Below are 19,236 nucleotides of genomic sequence, written 5' to 3'. Positions count from 1 at the left end.
CCAGACATTGCACCTTCAGATTTTCATTTATTTAGGCCTTTACAAAATTCTCTTAATGGAAAAAATTTCTATTCCCTGGAAGACTGTAAAAGGCACCTGGAACAGTTCTTTGCTCAAAAAGATAAAAAGTTTTGGGAAGATGGAATTATGAAGTTGCCTGAAAAATGGCAGAAGGTAGTGGAACAAAAGAGTGAATACATTGTTCAATAAAGTTCTTGGTGAAAATGAAAAATGTGTCTTTTATTTTTACTTAAAAACCGAAGGCACTTTTTTGGCCAACCCAATATGATATTTAATCTTGCTATGAAAAATAGAGTGGTATTCCTTGTCTTTTATTCTTTGTAAAGTTATTTAAATAACCAGTTGTGTTCAGTTTTTATCATGTGTGATTTGTTGTCTTATTTAGTGAACGGAGTTCCGTCTCGAAGTCCAAGATTGGTTTCATCTGGGGATGACTCTGTGGATAGTCTGCTGCAGCGGTTGGTACAACATGAGGACCAAGAGCCCCTGGAGAAAAATATTGATGCTGTGATCGCATCTGCCTCTGTGCCACCTTCCTCCAGTCCAGTCCATAGCCACAGCAAGGAGCGAACCCTGGGAAAACCAGACAGCCTTCTAGTGCCTGCAGTCCCCAGTGACTCTTGCAGTAGTAGCATCTCACTCCTTTCTGAAAAGTTGCCCAGCAGCCATTCCCCCCATCATATCAAGAGAAGTGTAGTAGAAGCTATGCAGCGCCAAGCTCGGAAAATGTGCAATTATGACAAAATCTTGGCCACCAAGAAAAACCTAGACCACGTCAATAAAATTTTAAAAGCCAAAAAACTTCAAAGACAGGCCAGGACAGGGAATAACTTTGTGAAACGCAGGCCAGGTCGACCTCGGAAATGTCCCCTCCAGGCTGTGGTATCAATGCAAGCATTCCAAGCTGCCCAATTTGTCAGCCCAGAATTAAATGAAGGTGAAGAAGGAACAGCACTGCACCTTGGCCCTGATACAGTTACAGATGTCATTGAAGCTGTCGTTCAGAGTGTAAACCTGAACTCAGAACATAAAAAGGGATTGAAGAGGAAAAGTTGGCTGTTGGAAGAACAGACCAAGAAAAAGCAGAAGCCATTCCCAGAAGAAGAAGAACAAGAAAATACTAAAAGGTAATTTCTTGTTTAACATTCTGAGTAGAGAAAACTAGCTTATGCACAAATGTAACATATCTGTGCAGCTGAATTGTACATTTAATCCAACAACCTTTTACTATATAAGACCTGTTCTTTTTTGTTATAAGTGTTTGTTCTTATGGCTGTCCAAAATTGTAAATAATTAAGAAGCAAGGGGGAATGTAACAATCTAACACAAGGCCCTTACTATACAGATGAGGAAATCAAGACCCAGAGAGATTGTGTGTGTTTTATCCAGTGTATAAATATGAGTGGAATTATTTTTACTATCACACTATTTTATCTCCTTGGTGCTCTAAAACTTTTCATCCCTATCGTCAAATACATTTTTTAAGTCTTTCTGTGTGTTAGATTTTTTTCTTAATTAATTAAATAATTAATTTATGGCTGCATTGGGTCTTTGTTGCTGCGCGTGGGCTTTCTTTAGTTGCAGCGAGAGGGAGCTACTCTTTGTTGCAGTGCGTGGCTTCTCATTGTGGTGGCTTCTCATTGCAGAGCATGGGCACTAGGCGCTTGGGCTTCTGTAGTTGTGGCTCGCGGGCTCTAGAGCGCAGACTCAGTAATTATGGTGCACGGGCGTAGTTGCTCCGCGGCATGTGGGATCTTCCCGGACCAGGGCTCTAACCCATGTCCCCTGCATTGGCAGGCAGATGCTTAATTAGTGCACTACCGGGGAAGCCCCTAGATTGTTTTTTAATAGTTTCTTTTTTATATTTTTACTTCTCCCCAAAAGGTGTAGGGCAGAAGTCAAAAATCACCCCCCACCCCCACCCCCGAGAAGACCATTTAATCCTTTTGTTATATATCCAACCAACTTCTTTCCCTGAAGGAATATTTGATTTTTATTTTACTTATTTATTTATTTTTTGGCCTCTCCATGTGGCATATGGGATCTTAGTTCCCTGACCAGGGATGGAACCCGTGTTCCCTGCCGTGGAAGCGCGCAGTCTTAACCACTGGACGACCTCTGTTTACAGAAGTTTTTCGTAGCTCTCTATGCATACATCTATGAAAAACTACTTTTTTTATAGAGAATATATGGGATTTAAATTTCGTTCCTGAGACTACACACTCATAAATAAATCAGTGAAACTAGAAGTTTACTGATTCACAAGTTAAAGTCTCTTCACATGATCTCATTTCTTCTCAAATCCTATTTTCATGGATAAGACTGTTAATATATTGTGTATCCTTTGATACTTTTCTTATGCATTTATAAATACATGCATATGCAAAGCTGTTATTTTATATAAGTGGTAACATACATTTTATACTTAATTTTGTAACAACTTTTCTCTTTATAATCTTGGCGATCTTGTCATTTAGTACATATAGAATTACCTTATTGCATGTTAAGAATATATCATAATTTAATTATTCTCTTTCAAAGGGTTACATATTACTTTTTTACATATAGGTCTTAAATCAGCTGAAATTTACTCTTGTATAAGGTATGAGTTAGTGCTATGTTTATTGCCAGTTATTTATCAAGGTTGCAGATTTGTAAGCATTTTTGTTTTATATGTAGTGTCTATAATTTATATTCCCATTGGATTTTTGTGAAGGTTTTTTTCTTTGAAAGGGGAAAAAATTTAATTAAGAGATTTAAATTTTTTGTTTTTTTGTTTTTTTGGATTTTTTTGTGGTACGCGGGCCTCACACCGTTGTGGCCTCTCCCGTTGCGGAGCACAGGCTCTGGATGTGCAGGCTCAGCGGCCATGGCTCATGGGCCCAGCTGCTCCGCGGCATGTGGGATCTTCCTGGACCAGGACACGAACCTGTGTCCCCTGCATCGGCAGGCAGACTCTCAGCCACTGCGCCACCAGGGAAGCACAATTTTTTGTATTTTTACATGGCGGTCTTAGCACTATTAATTGATCATCATTTCCCTACTTGTTTGAAATGATACCTTTATCATATAAATTCTTAAATATCTTTGGGTCTTAGGGTCTTCTTTTATATTTTTATATTCTCTTCCCATCAGTCTGTTTTGTTATCAATCTGTTATTTCTGTTTTCATTACTGAGGCTTTTAAAATATCTACAAACAGAATGACTTTTGCCTTCGCTATAGTAAGAAAGTGACAATTTGAGACATCTTAACCAATCACTTTAGGAAGGGTCATGTTAAAAACGCGCCTCAGAGAAAAGGCTTTATTTCAGATAAGCCCTTCTGTTCCAGCAAGTTCTAGTAGCATTAGTCAGCAACATTAAACACTTATTTTCCACAAAATTATATTCTGGAATTTGAGGAGATTATAAAGAGAAAGATACAGTTTCCACCCTGAAGAGATTGTGTAGGTAAGGACATGGCACAGTGAGTTCCCAGAGATAGCAACAGTTTTTCACCTTTCTCGAACTGGAACCTACTGTAGCACTTGTTATATAGCAGGAGTTTGTTCATTTGTTTCTTTATTTTATTTTTTAAATATATTTATTTATTTTTGGCTGCGTTGGGTCTTCGGTGCTGCACACCTTCTTTCTCTACTTGCAGCAAGCAGGGGCTACTCTTCGTTGCAGTGTACGGGCTTCTCACTGCAGTGGCTTCTCTTGTTGCGGAGCATGAGCTCCAGGCGTGCAGGCTTCACTAGTTGTGTCACGTGGGCTCAGTAGTTGTGGCTCTCAGGCTCTAGAGCACAGCGCAGTATTTGTGGCACACGGGCTTAGTTGCTCCGCAGCATGTGGGATCTTCCTGGACCAGGGCTCGAACCCATGTCACCTGCATTGCCAGGCAGATTCTTAACCACTGCACCACCAGGGAAGTCCCTCTTAATTTATTTCTAAATTATTTATTGCAAAATTATTTCATGTGCTGAGGGTAAATACAGTTGTAAGCAAATATAGAAATATTCCCTGTCCTCATGGTTCTTACATTCTAACTATTATGAAGAATTATTTAGGTTTATGAGCTTATATTAGAGGTAATTGACTCAGTTTTTTTGTGGAAGTAATGACTAAGGTAAAATCTGAAGAACAGACTTTGTTATTTAGAGGAGCAACACCAGAGCATACATTTTAGACTGGTAAGTATGAAAAAGCATGACAGGTTCAGGGAAATGAAAGAAACGTTTTGCGGCCAAAACACGTTAATTAGAGTAGTATGGTGTCAAATGGGTCTAGAGAAAAGGTGGTAGGGACCAGATCTTGCAGAGGTCCTTGTACACCATGTTAAAGAGTTTGATCACTATTCATTGATTAATAACAAACCAGAATGCAAAAGAATATTGTAATGATTATGAGCTGGGTTCTAGATTCAGAAAACCCTGCGTTCAAATCCTGGATCTAAAAGGAAAAAAGAAAAAATTTTTAAACTCATGTAAAAAAATAAAATTATTAAAATATTAAAAATATTTAGAACTGAGTAAATACTGTGCTACATATTGAAATTTGTGGGATGTATCTAAAGAGGTACTAGAGGGATATTCATAGCCATTAATGCTTATATTATTTTCAAGAATGCTGAAAATTTACAAATGAGGATATTACCAAACAAAACTTGTGTCTGCTCGCTGGTACACAGTAAAGCCAAACTAATGATACCAGGTTGTGATGAGGGAAAGTGCAGCATTTATTACAGGATGCCAAGCAAGGAGTTCAGGACAGGTAGTGCTTAAAAAGCCCGAATTCCCTGATGGGTTTTAGGAAAACATTTTTATCTTTAATTTTTAAAATTAATCTTTAGTGGAGTATAGTTCTCTACAATGTTGTGTTAGTTTCTGCTGTACAGCAAAGTGAATCAGCTATACATATACATATATCCCCTCTTTTTTGGATTTCCTTCCCATTTAGGTCACCACAGAGCATTGAGTAGAGTTCCCTGAGCTATATACAGTAGGTTCTCATTAGTTATCTATTTTATACATGATATTGATAGTGTATATATGTCAATCCCAATCTCCCAATTCATCCCACCTCCCTCCTTTCGCTCTTGGTATCCATTCGTTTGTTCTCTACATCTTTGTCTCTATTTCTGCTTTGCAAATAAGATCATCTGTACCATTTTTCTAGACTCCACATATATGCGTTAACAGACAATATTTGTTTTTCTCTTTCTGAGTTACTTCACTCTTCATGACAGTCTCTAGGTCCATCCACTTCTCTACAAATGACCCAGTTTTGTTCCTTTTTATGGCTGTGTAATATTCCATTGTATAGATGTACCACATCTTCTTTATCCATTCTTCTGTTGATGGACATTTAGGTTGCTTCCATATCCTGGCTATTGTAAATAGTGCTGCAGTGAACATTGGGGTGCATGTGTCTTTTTTTCAGTTATGGTTGCTGGGTCATATGGTAGTTCTATATATAGTTTTTTAAGGAACCCACCATACTGTTCTCCATAGGTGGCCGTATCAATTTACATTCCCAGCAGTGCAAGAGGGTTCCCTTTTCTCCACACCCTCTCCAGCATTTATTGTTTGTAGATTTTTTGATGATGGCCATTCTGACCAGTGTGAGGTGATACCTCATTGTAGTTTTGATTTGCATTTCTCTAATAATTAGTGATGTTGAGCATTCTTTCATGTGTGTGTTGGCCATCTGTATGTCTTCTTTGGAGAAATGTCTATTTAGGTCTTCTGCCCATTTTTTGATTGGGTTGTTTGTCTTTCTCATAGTGAGCTGCATGAGCTGTTTGTATAATTTGGAGGTTAATCTTTTCTCACCTGCTTCATTTGCAAATATTTTCTCCCATTCTCACGGTTGTCTTTTCGTCTTGTTTATGGCTTCCTTTGCTGTGCAAAAGCTTTTAAGTTTAATTAGGTCCCTTTTGTTTATTTTTGTTTTTATTTTCATTACTCTAGGAAGTGGGTCTAAAAAGATCTTACTGTAATTTATGTCAAAGACTTTTCTGCCTATGTTTTCCTCTAAGAGTTTTATAGTGTCTGCCTTGCATTCAGGTCTTTAATCCATTTTGAGTTTATTTTTGTGTATGGTGTTAGGGAGTGTTCTGATTTCATTCTTTTACATGTAGCTGTCCAGTTTTCCCAGCACCACTTACTGAAGAGGCTGTCTTTTCTCCATTGTATATTCTTGCCTCCTTTGTCATAGATTAGGTGACCATAAGTGCATGGATTTATCTCTGGGCTTAGGAAAGCATCTTTAAAGGCAAGGTGAGGGAGGGGCATCCCAGGTATATGATCAGCTCATGCACAAATCTGCAATTGGTTGATGGTGAGGTAACAGGGTGGTGTCACAGAGGTTAAGATTATCAGTCCTTAGGTGCCAGTAGGTCTGTGGTGCTTATGATCATCAAGTAAGTAATTTCTCCCATTTGGTTTTAGCATCTGTAAAACAACTTCAGGAAATGTGCATCAGATACTATTATCTAGGTACTTCAGAGAGGAAATAAGCAGAGGATATAGGGGAGGGGTCTGTCCTGGGAAGACCCCATAGGGTCCTTCTTGGTTACAAAGAGTCCAATTAAGAAATTCTAAAAACAATGGGACTTCCCTGGTGGCACAGTGGTTAAGAATCCGCCTGCTAATGAAAGGAACACGGGTTTGAGCCTTGGTCTGGGAAGATTCCACGTGCCGCGGAGCAACTAAGCCCACAAGCAACAACTACTGAAGCCCGTGCACCTGGAGCCTGTGCTCCACAACAAGAGAAGCCACCGCAATGAGCAGCCTGCACACTCTAACGAAGCGTAACCCCCCCCCTCACCGCAACTAGGGAAAGCCCGTGTGCAGCAACGAAGACCCATTGCAGCCAAAATTTTTAAATTTATTTAAAAAAGAAAAGAAATTAGAAAAATGAGAATAAGCCCCAAAATGTAAAGGACAGAGATAAAACATATACATTAAATTAACAAAATAAAACTAAGGTACAGTAGAGAGAGTCACTGAAGACCAAAGTTTGTAATACTAATGATAACGAATAAAATATACAAACTTCTGGTAAGGTTGATCAATAAAGGAAGAGAAAGGGAATAATAAAATTAGGAACTAAAAAGGAAATAAGCTATATATGAGAGATTAAAATGTGAGTACTCTAAGAACTTTATGCCCAACAAATTGTAAAACTCAGTTGAAATGTATGTGCTGTATTCCTAGGAAAAATACCTACTCAGAAAGAAATACCCTTTGTGCTTCTGTAATGTAAATTGAATCTGCGACGTCTTGCCACACGAAAGCACCAGGACCAGGTTTAAAAGAGGGTTCTATCTCTCTTTAAAAAGATCATTTCAGTCTCATTAAAACTCTTTAGAGAATATGAAGGGAGTTTGAAGAGGAATACACATACAGAAAGTGTATAAATAGAAGTAACCAGTTTAAAAAATTATTTTTAATAAATTTATTTATTTGTTTTTGGCAGCATTGGGTCTTCGTTGCTGTGCGCAGCCTTTCTTTCGTGGTGGGTGCGCGGGCTTCTCATTACGGTGGCTTCTCTTGTTGCAGAGCACAGGCTTAGTTGCTCCGCAGCATGTGGGATCTTCCCAGGCCAGGGCTTGAACCCATGTCCCCTGTATTGGCAGGCAGATTCTTAACCACTGTGCCACCACAGAAGCCCTAAAAAATTTTTTTATAAAGTTAACACCTATGTAGATACAGAACAGGTGAACATATAGAACATTGGTAGCATCCCATGTTCTTTCCCAGTCATACACCACTTCCTTGCCAGTAGCTATAATCAATCTCCTGAATTTTACCTTTTTTCATACCATTTAAGTGTCAATGTAGACAATATAGTTTAGTTTATCCTTCCTGGACTTCACTGAAATGGAATTATACAGGACACATGCTTTTGTGCCTCACCTTTTTTGCTCAACATATAAATGTAAAACCATCTCTGTTGTTGCATGTTGCTGTAGTTACCTCCTTTTTGTTATTTTATAGTTATCCATTGTTTGTATGTAATAGTCTTCCTTTTTTTTTAATTTTTTTGAAGTATAGTTGATTTACAATGTGTTAATTTCTGCTGTACATCAAAGTGACTCAGTTATACATATATATTTTTTTCATATTCTTTTCTATTTATGGTTTATCACAGGATATTGAATATAGTTGCCTGTGCTATACAGTAGGACCTTGTTTATCCATACTATATATACTAGTTTGCACTTGCTAATCCCAAACTCCCAATCCTTTCCTTCCCCACCTCTCCTCCCCCTTGGCAACCACAAGTCTGTTCTCTATGTCTGTGAGTCTGTTTCTGTTTTGTAGATAGGTTCATTTGTGTCGTATTTTAGATTCCACGTGTAAGTGATAACATATGGTATTTGTCTTTCTCTTTCTGACTTACTTCGATGAGTATGATAATCTCTAGATCCATCCATGTTGATGCAGATATAGAGTTTTTCTGTTTTACTGTTGGGTTATTTTCATTTTGACACTATTACCCAAAAATGCTGCTCTTAACATTCCTCTAATGTTCACTGGTGGATATGGACACTAATTCCTCTAGGGTATATACCTAGGAATGGAATCACTGAATGAAACAATGGATTTGCCCCAAGACTTAATTTTAAGCTATGGTATATTGAGCTAGCGTGGAACTGAATATAGAATTGGATAAGAGAAACGGATCCATACATGCAAGCTTGCTATATGATGGAGGTGACACTACATATCAATAAGGAAATAAAATTATATTCAATAAATGGTGCCCCAGAAGTTGATATTGCATAGGAATGGGAATGAAATTGGATTCTGTCTTAATCCATGTATAAAAGTCAGTTCCCAGGTGGTTAAATAAATACATAAGTGTAAAAAGCAAACCTTCAAACTTTTAAAGGCTAATACAGAAGGAGGAAAACTTTATGACCTTGTTTCTCAGAAAGGAGTTCATAAACAAGATATCAAAAGCAGTAAGCATACAGGTAAAGATTGATATACTGCATTATTATTAAAACTAAGAATTTCCGTTTATCAAACATCATCCGAATAAATGTATGAAGATTTGCTACAAACTGGGAGAAGAAATTTATAAGATATAATTTATAGGGCTTCCCTGGTGGCGCAGTGGTTGAGAGTCCGCCTGCCGATGCAGGGGACGCGGGTTTGTGCCCCGGTCCGTGAAGATCCCACATGCCGCGGAGTGGCTGGGCCCGTGAGCCATGGCTGCTGAGCATGCGCGTCTGGAGCCTGTGCTCCACAACGGGAGAGGCCACAACAGTGAGAGGCCCGTGTACTGCAAAAAAAAAAAAAAAAAAAAAGAATAAGATATAATTTATACATTTTTGGTATCCAGAGTATGTAACCAAGAAAGTATTTCAAAACAACCCAGTATGATCCAGCAATTACCTTTTACACAGTTTAGGAAAACTCCTGCCCAATGATCACCAGAAAGCATTTTTTGGAAAAGTAGTAGCAAGATTGATTATAATATATAGAAACTGGAAATATCCCAGATTAACAGGAAAAGGAATAAGTATATTATAGTTTTTTGTACAATGGAATATGATATGGTAATAAAAATTAATGAATTATAACTGACATGTAATGATAATGAATGAGTCTTAGACAAGATTAAATGAAAGAAACAAGACCCTAAAAATGATATACTAACTGATTTTGTTTTTATAAAGCAAAAAAAAAGCCACAAAAATAAACCATGTATTGTCTTAATGTAGATAAATATATCATAAGCCATATTTTATTTTATTTATTTTTAAATTTTTTGGCTGTGCCACGTGGCTTGTGAGATCTTAGTTCCCTGACCAGGGATTGAACCCAGGCCATGGCAGTGAAAGCACTGAGTCCTAACCACTGGACTGCCAGGGAATTCCCATAAAGCCATATTTTAAAATACCTTACCTCTTCTTCTTTCTCTTTTCTTTCCTGAAGAATTCAGTCGTAAAGCCATTTGGTAGGTATCTGTATGGGATGTGGAAACCATGGTGACCCTGAGCTGGGAGGCTAATTGAGGTGAAGAGTTGGGTTATGGGGCGAGGGCAAGGGAATGTTAACCCAGCCTACGGTGTCAGAGCCCGAGTGGGATAAGAAGGATGCTCTTGTAATGAGAGTGCACAGTGCCGGGTATTAGGGACCAGCAAGGTTAGGAAGTGTCCATCTCAGATCTCCTTAATAAGAATTTTTAAAATTCTATGAGTAGGCATTTGCATTTCCTTTAAAACCCCCAAGGTGATTCTGATATACATGGTCTATAGACAGAACTTGGAGAAACATGGCACTTGAAGAGTTTATATATGTAGAATATATACAGACACATATAAGCAGGAAAGCAGAAAACATTTTTGATTTTAGGAGGAAGAAACATAAGGTAAGGCACAGAAAAAATGAATTTGGCTATAAGGAGAATAGGAAAAAATAAAATAAAATATGAAGCCAATCCATCTCATAACCAAGTAAGATTTATCCCAGTTATACAAAACTTGTTCAACATTTGAAAATCACGTTAACAGGCTAAAGAAGAAATATCACATGGTCATATCAGTAAATGCAGAAAATTTTTTGACAAAAATCTAACACATGTTCATGATAAAAAGCTAGCAATCTAGGAATAAAAAGAAACTACCTCAACCTAATAAAAGCTATATGTAAAAAACCCACAGCTGACCACTTCAGTGGTGAAAGACAGAGGTTTTCCACTATTATCAGAAACTAGGAAAGGAAGCCCACTTTTGCCGCTTCAGTACAATTTTGTATTGAAATTCCTAACCAGAGCAGTTAGGCAAGAAAAAGAAAAGCCTGTGTTTATGGGGTGGAAGACTTAAGATATCAGTACTACCCAAAGTGATCTACAGATTCAGTGCAATCCGTATTAAAATCCCAGTGATGTTTTCTGTGAAATAGAAAAATCCATCCTAAAATTCATGAGGAATCTCAAGGGATTCCAAATAGCCAAAACAATCTTGAAGAAAAAGAACAAAATTGGAGGACTCACACTTCTATATTTTTTTCTTTTTATTGTCCTTTTGCACTGGCTTCGACCTTTAACTGATGTTGAATTTAAGTTATGAGAGCAGACATTTGTCTTTTCATTGATATTTGGGAAACTGTATTCAGTCTTTCACTATTAAGTATGAGGCAAAAAGAAAATCTAGGAAATTCCCTGATATGTCATTGCTTAGGTCCCAAGGTACCTAGCCAATCTGTGTGCTTATGTTTATTTTATATATAATTTCAAGGGTTTTTAGTTGTACTTAATGGGAGGATAGGTAGAAGTGTCTGTTCCATCTTTGCCTGGAACTATATTCACCTTAATTTTTAAAGATGTTTTTGATTGATTTAGAATTCTCTTTTGACAGGCTCCTCCCCTCCCCTTCCTTTTAGCACTTCCAGATGTCTTTTCATTGCCTTCTGGCTTGCATTATTTCAGACATGAAATCTGCATTCATTCTTATTTTTGTACTCCTGTATAGACTGTGTATTTTTTCTCTGGCTCTTTTTATTTTCTTCATCAATAGTTTTCAGGAAGTTTATTATGATATGCCATACTTGATTTTTTTTTTAGTTTATATTGCTTCTGCTTTGTTTAGCTTCTTGGAACTTTGGGTTTATACTTTTTATCAAATTTAGAAAAATTTTGGTCATTGCTCTTTTTTTTCATTTTGAATTTTTTAATATTGTAAATGTCACATTATTGTGTGTATGTTTTTTGTTCTTTTCTGTATGTTCGATTTTATTTTGGTAGGCAGTTAAGTTACTTGTGGATTGGTTTGGATTCTTTTGAAGTTAGTTTTTAAGCTTTATTAGAGCTGGCTTTTATTCCAGAGATAGTTGAGCCCTACAAAAATGGATAATGTTACCCTCTGGGATCTCTATTGAATGCCCACAGTGTTGGGCAGTGTCTTTCACTCTCCCTAGTGGAATCTGAGTATCTGTCATCATGTGGGAGCTCTGGAAATTGTTTAGGTTATAATACTCTGGTGGTTCTTTGTCCGGCCTTATGGAATTTCACCTTGCACATACACAAACTTAGTATTTAGCAATGTACTAAAGGAGACCCTTACACCGATTTCTAGAGTTATTTTTCTCCATAGCTTTCTCCACTCCAGTACTCTGCCTCACAAATTCTAACTACCTCAGCCTCTCCATATTCTGATCTCTTTTCAACTCATTAAGTTGGCCATTCTCTGCTTTGGCTCTACTCCCTCTACCTCAGTCCTTGTAAAGGCAAAGTGGTTATAGGAATCATCTCTTTCTATTTTATTTCCAATTTTCTCAGGGATCACAGTGCTATAGTCACTGTTGTCCAGTGTCTGATAATTGTTTCATAAACTTACTTCAGGTTTATTGTACTTTGCCGTGTTTCTATTAGTTTCTGTCAGGAGGACAGAAATCTGGTATCTGTTACTCCAGCATGACCAGATGAGGAAGTCCACATGTCTCTTTTTATAATTGCTCTGATGTTTTTTTAAATAGATAATTATTTGTAGGAAAAAAATTTCACCATAAAATTATCTTTAAACTTCTCTTTCTAGCTTTACTGAAGCAGCAGTTGAGATTCCCAGTCCTCCTGAAACCCCAGCCAAACCTCCCGAACCTGAAAGTACCTTGCAGCCTGTGCTTTCTCTCATCCCAAGAGAAAAGAAGGCCCCACGTCCCCCAAAGAAGAAGTATCAGAAAGCAGGGCTGTATTCTGATGTTTACAAAACTACAGAGTAAGTAGTGGTACCTATCAGCTGACATCCTTTAAAGACCTGTCATTCTTCCATGTTTTAAATAATACTTTGACTATCAAGAAAAACAAGAAACAATACAAATGTAATATACACAAATACAAATCTCATCACAAACACCTCAGTGTTCACTGTACTCATGATATGTTGTTTGGGGCTAATTATTTTCCCTGATCTTTATCTTCTCTCTGCCTTTCTAGATTATATTTCTGTAGTTTGGATTCTAATGATGCCTGTTTTGTTAATTGAAATTAAGAAAAGGGACACTCTGCTTGTATCTAAAATGATCTTGATGGTTTTCTACATTCATTCCTCATTTGTTAAATGCTGTGTTCCAAACTATTTGCCAGATGAGTAAAATACTTCTTATTTTTAAGAACTTCATATTCCATTGGGAAAGTTCAGCTTGATAAGTCCTCTGATGGAAACATTTTAAAACCCCAGAGAGCTATCAACTCACTATATCATTCATTAAGAAGTAGTTCACAGAGTATACTTGAGTTAGGTTTTGGACATTCAGCAGTAGTTTGCAAGATGGAGAAGGGCATTCCAGTTAGGATAGCATGTACCAAGGCACATACTAGGATGCGAAGACTTTTCATGTATTAGAACAACTCAGAAGTTCACTTTTTCTGAAATGTGGTGTTGTGGAAAATAAGCATTGTGTGATAGGGACCGTGGACTTTACTGACTCTTAAGATATTTATCCCACTAAGCTATAGGAAATTTAAAATACTATTTTTAGAAAAGGAAGTGCAAATTTGTGTTTTAAGATAACTCTGGCTGGGCTTCCCTGGTGGCGCCGTGGTTCAGCGTTCGCCTGCCGATGCAGGGGACATGGGTTCGTGCCCCGGTCCGGGAAGATCCCACATGCCGCGGAGCGGCTAGGCCTGTGAGCCATGGCCGCTGAGCCTGCACATCCGGAGCCTGTGCTCCGCAGCGGGAGAGGCCACAACAGTGAGAGGCCCATGTACTGCAAAAAAAAAATAAAATAAAAAATAACTCTGGCAACAGAGTGGAAAATGAATTGAATGAGAGAGTTACTAATGGCAGAAATTCACAGTATCCATCAAAAGGTCATGAGGAATTCTTGAATTTAGGCAAGAAAAGAATGAAATTGAAAGAGGAACAGTTACATTTTAGAGATACATCTGACTTGGTATGGTTAAAGTGATCAACATATAAATCACAACACTTTATTTTGCATTGAAAAGATCTTTCATTAATTTGCCACTGAGGTAGGTATCACATAAACTCTTTGTACTCCATTTCTGCTGCTTGGGTCATGAAAACGTTTTATTAGTTAGGCTTAGTTTCAGCTGCCAATGATAAGAAACCCCCTCAAATAACCAAGACTTTTTAAAGATAAACATTTATTTTCCTTTAATTTAAAAAAAGTTGTGAAGTACACAGTTCAGAGTTAACATGGTATCTTCACAGTGTCTTCAGGGACCTAGACTCCTTTTTTTCTGTTCTTCCATTTCAACACTAAGCTTGCGTTCCTATGGTTACCTTTTGTTCCAACATAACTGCCATAAGGTCTTCATTACAGAGAGGATAAAAGAGGAAAAGGGAGTAAAAAACAAGTATTGTACCTTCTTTGTAAGGAAGCATTATGGAGTGAATGTGTTCCCCTGAAATTTCATATATTGAACCCCTAATCCCCAGTGTGATGATATTGAGAGATGGGGCCTTTGGGAAGTATTGAATAATTATAGGTTATTTGGGTGGAGCCCTCCTGAATGAGATTAACATCCTTATAAAGAGAGACACAGAGAGAGATGATTTCTCTCTCTACTATGTGAGTATACAACAAGAAAGCAGTATCTGCAAGCCAGGAAGAGGGCTCTCACTTAGAACCCAGCCCTGATCTTGAACTTCCCAGCCTCCAGAACAGTGAGAAATAAAATTTTGTTACTTAGACCACCAAGTCTATGGTAATTCATTATAGCAGCTAATCTGACTAAGAAAGGAAACTTCAAAACCTCATTTACAGTTACTGACTGAAACATAGTCGTGTAACCATACTTCAGCCACAGGGAAGGCTGAGAAATAATGGTCATTATTTCAGGTGACAATGCCTGAAAAAAAAATAGCATTGTCACTACAAATGAGAAAATGAAAATGCATTTGGGGAAGATCTAATACAGTTACGATTTTAAAGGAATGTTTTTGCTGAATAGAAAAGCAGGTATAAAGTTCTCCGCTAAAAACTATATTTCAAGTTTTGGTTTTTGGTTTTGCGTTTTTTTTTTTTTTTTAATATTTGGTTATGCCGGGTCTTAGTTGCAGCATGTGGGTTCTTCGTTGCTAAGTGCGGGATCTTCGTTGCGGCATGTGGGATCTAGTTCCCTGACCAGCGATCAAACCCGTGCTCCCTGCATTGGGAGCGTAGAGTCTTAGCCACCGGACCACCAGGGAACTCACTGTAGTTAAAGTTTTACTTCTACTTTTTGACTGATGTACTTCTTCTGGATTAAATTTCTAAAAATGAGAGATTAATAATAAAATCAGACTGTTCCTCAAAAGATCAGTATCATCAACTACATTAGTGTTTTAAAATGTCTCTAGTCAGATAAAAGTCTTTCACTCTGAAAAGGACCTTGTTTATGTTAGAACTAGCTCTTCATCGCATAGAAATAAATGAGAAGAAAATGGTTTATTTTGGATATTTTTTATTTTATTTTTTTTCGGTACGCGGGCCTCTCACTGTTGTGGCCTCTCCAGCTGCGCAGCACAAGCTCCGGACACGCAGGCTCAGCGGCCATGGCTCATGGGCCCAGCCGCTCCGTGGCGTGTGGGATCCTCTCGGACCAGGGCACGAACCTGCGTCCCCTGCATCAGCAGGCGGACTCTCAACCACTGCGCCACCAGGGAAGCCGTATTTTGGAATATCTTTTAAAACAGATCAAATAGTACACGTGTGCATTCTTACAAACTGTGAAGCCAATATATTTTTGTGGGCTGGCTGTTTTTTGTTGGTAGCAATTGGGGTGGGGATTGTTTGTTTTGTTTTTTAAATTAATAAACAATTATTCAGAGCAGTTTTAGGTTCACAACAGAATTGTTGGAAAGTATAGAGATTTTGCATATACCCCCTGTCCTTATGCATGCACAACATCCCCTACTATGGACATCCTGCACCACAGTGGTACCTTTATTACAATCAATGAACCTGTATTGACACAGTATCACCCAAAGTTCATAGTAGGCATTAGGGTTCACTCTTGGTGCTGTGCTTTCTATGGGTTTTGGTAAATGTATAATGACATGTATCTACCACAGTAGTGTCACAGAATAGTTTCATTGCCCTAAAAGTCCTCCATGTTAGGGAAATTTGTTTTTTGGATCACAGAATGGTACAAGGACATTGCAAGTTTACTCTTTTTTATATAAATCATTTTAGATTTTAAAGAACTGTGAGGGGAGGGTGTGATTCAGTTAAAATTGGATCAAGATTAGACTCCAGTATCAGTATGGGAAATTAATTAGATGAGGAAATATTAGAAGTTAGAAGACGAGTTAGGAAGCAGGACACCTTTGTGGTTCTCCAGGATAGAAGTCATGTCATGAGCTGAGGTGATAGCTAAGGTGGCTGGATGTTGGAAAGGGTGGATTCTTGAACATTTTTTACATTAAAATTGAAATGAATTAAAGACTGATTGGATGAAAGGATTGGGCTAGAGTTAGTGATGATCCTGATGGGTTTTTTTTATTCCTAGGTGTGTGATGATGTCATTAATACACCAGATAAAAGTGGTACAGCCAGTACTCCTTGGTTTAAGAAAACCTCTATTACTATGTACATGTATATAGGCACCAAAGAATGTCTTAGTATTATAGTCATCAAACTATTAACCTGTGTATTAGTTTTCTATGCCTGCTGTAATAAATTATTTAAGTTGCTTAAAGCAAGTCAAATTTATTTTATAGTCAAAATCGATCTCTCTAGGCTAAAATCAAGGTGTTAGCATAGCTGTGTGTTCCTTCTGGAGGCTCTAGAGTAGAATTCTTTTTCTTGCCTTTCCAGAATTCCTTGGCTTGGGGCCCCTTCTGTCTTCAGAACCAGCAGTGACAAGTTGAATCCTCACATTGAATCACTTCAACATTGGTTCTGTTTTCACTTTTTTTTTTTCCCACTGACTGCCTCATTTTTGTTCCTCTTCCATTTATAAGGACACTTGTGATTAAGTTGGGCCCAGCCAGATAATCCAGAATAATCTCCCTATCTCAAAATCAACAGATTAGAAACCTCAATTTCTTCTACATATTCCCAGCTTCTGGGGATTTTGATTTGGGGAGGGGGTTGCATATTATTGTGCCTGCTATACCCTTCTAGGTTATAGGATTCGGAATGGGGTAATGAGGTTTTTACTTCTTATTTTCTATGTGTCTTTATTGCGTGAAGTTATAAAAATGCTATATTACTTTTGGAATTTAAATTTTATCTAATAGGAGTTTTAAGAATATGAAATATCAGATATAAATCAGGTGAATTGGAGAGTGAACTTCAGACTTTAGAGTATACATTATGGTGAAGAGCAAAATATCGAAAAATTAACACTACTTTGAAGGGAGCCCTTAGTTCTACGTTTGTGGGGTAAGGTTTCTACTTTTAGTACTCCTAAAAGTACTGCCACTGTCGTGTAATGTTTTGGGCAGAATACTTAAGTTTCTCTGGGAGTGGTAAAAATGAAGCTTGATGTATAAAGTGAAGCTGTTGAACTACACAGTTCATATCTTAAGGTTATCCTGGCTCTCAGATACTGTGACTTCTAAGTTTTTTAAAATAAGAAACTCTCCTCATATACTTCCTTTGATTTATGGGCTACTTTTGAGCACTAAATCTATTACAGGAAATGGGATAACTGTAATTTTCAAGCTTACAGAATATTGCTTGTTTGCATGGGAATTATATATGTAAAATATAGATGTATTTATTATATATTATATAACACTATATTATTATTTATATTACATGTATAACACATAATGTTTACACTTAGCTGTCATTTCCTCAAAATAGTATGTATCTTTGGAAATAAAATGAAAGCATGGTGCCATCTTACATTTGATATATTATTTAAATTTTCAGAATGCTTTCATATTAAATCTGTGGGAAATGGTAAAGTAAGGGTTACTATCTACTATTTAAGAAATTGACACAGAAAAGTTAAGGAACTTACTAAGTTTATAAAATTTATCATCGAAATCATTACTGGGGTTTTGAACACTTAGAGGTCTCACCATTCTTGTTTTACCACTGAATCATGCTGCTTGTCAGAAACTGAGGCTCAAAGGGTAGTGGATTAAAATTTATTTGTTATAGATAATCTAGTGGTTAAGGTTGGATTAAACACCAGAATATGGTTAATTTTCCCCTGAAATGCTTTAGGAACATTCTAGGTTCTAAGTTCAATTTAAATATAGGAGTGTGGACTGAATGAATGCTGAACCTCACACCATTCCCTGTATAAAGTAGTTTTGAATTTTTATTTGTTAATTAATAAACTCTATTTTTTAGAGCAGTTTTAGGCAGAAATCCCTGGAACAGAAAGTTCAGGGATTCCCATATGTCCCTTGTTCCCATGCACACTCAGCCTCCCTCATTTCAACTAGACCTAACCCTTTATTTGACAGATGAGAAAACTGAAGCTATTAAAAGGTTAAATGACTTGCTCAAGTCACACAGACCATTTTTAGCAAAACAAGGTGAAAATTTCAGTTTACCTGCTTTTATCTCAATCACTAAGAAAATGATGAAAATAACTTGAGTGAAGTATTTATTTATTTATTTATTGCAGTATAATTAACATACAAAATTATAGTGGCTTCAGATGTATAACATAATGATTAGGTATTTGTGAATATTGCAAAATAATCACCACAATAAGTCTGGTTAAACTGTCACTATGCATAGTTAAAAAACTTTTTTTCTTATGATGATAACTTTTGCAACATACTCTTTTAGCAACTTTCATATATGCAATACAGTATTATTAACTATAGTTACCATGCTGTATACTACATTACCATGACTTACTTCTTTCATAACTGGAAGTTTGTAGCTTTTGACTCCATTCACCCATTTTGTACCTCTTGCTTCTGGCGACCACCAGTCTGTTCTCTGTGTCTGTGAGCTTGGTTGCCGGTTGTGTGTGTGTGTGTAGGGGGGGGTGTTCATTTGTTTGTCCTTTGCTTTTTGTTTAATATTTACTTATTTAATTTTGGTTGCATTGGGTCTTAGTTGCAACATGACGCATCTTCGTTGCGGCATGCAGGATCTTTCGTTGCAACATTTGGGCTCTTCACCGCGGCTGTAGGCTTCTCTTTAGCTGTGGCCCGCGGGCTTAGTTACCCCGTGGCATGTGGGATCTTAGTTCCCCCACCAGGGATTGAACCCACATCCCCTGCATTGGAAGACGGATTCTTAACCCCTGGACCACCAGGGAACTCCCTCATTTGTTTGTTCCACATACAGGCG

General features: G+C 37.4%; 1 protein-coding gene across 9 annotated transcripts in view; it reads left to right on the top strand.

The window, feature by feature from the left end:
• ASH1L (ASH1 like histone lysine methyltransferase) overlaps positions 1-19,236 on the top strand; it is a 205,285-nt gene that overhangs the window by 89,278 nt on the left and 96,771 nt on the right. For 8 of the 9 annotated variants that reach the window (XM_067728086.1, XM_067728081.1, XM_067728085.1 and 5 more), the window contains 2 exons: positions 407-1,148; positions 12,555-12,734. In XM_067728086.1, coding sequence (XP_067584187.1) covers positions 407-1,148; positions 12,555-12,734 — 922 coding nt within the window. The remainder of the gene's footprint in view (positions 1-406; positions 1,149-12,554; positions 12,735-19,236) is intronic. The other variant, XM_067728087.1, reaches the window with a different exon arrangement.

The sequence above is a fragment of the Pseudorca crassidens genome, chromosome 2 (genome assembly GCF_039906515.1).
Source record: "Pseudorca crassidens isolate mPseCra1 chromosome 2, mPseCra1.hap1, whole genome shotgun sequence".
NCBI lineage: Eukaryota > Metazoa > Chordata > Mammalia > Artiodactyla > Delphinidae > Pseudorca > Pseudorca crassidens.
The sequence above is the reverse complement of the archived record's forward strand: the minus strand, read 5'-3'. Positions and strand labels throughout refer to the sequence as shown.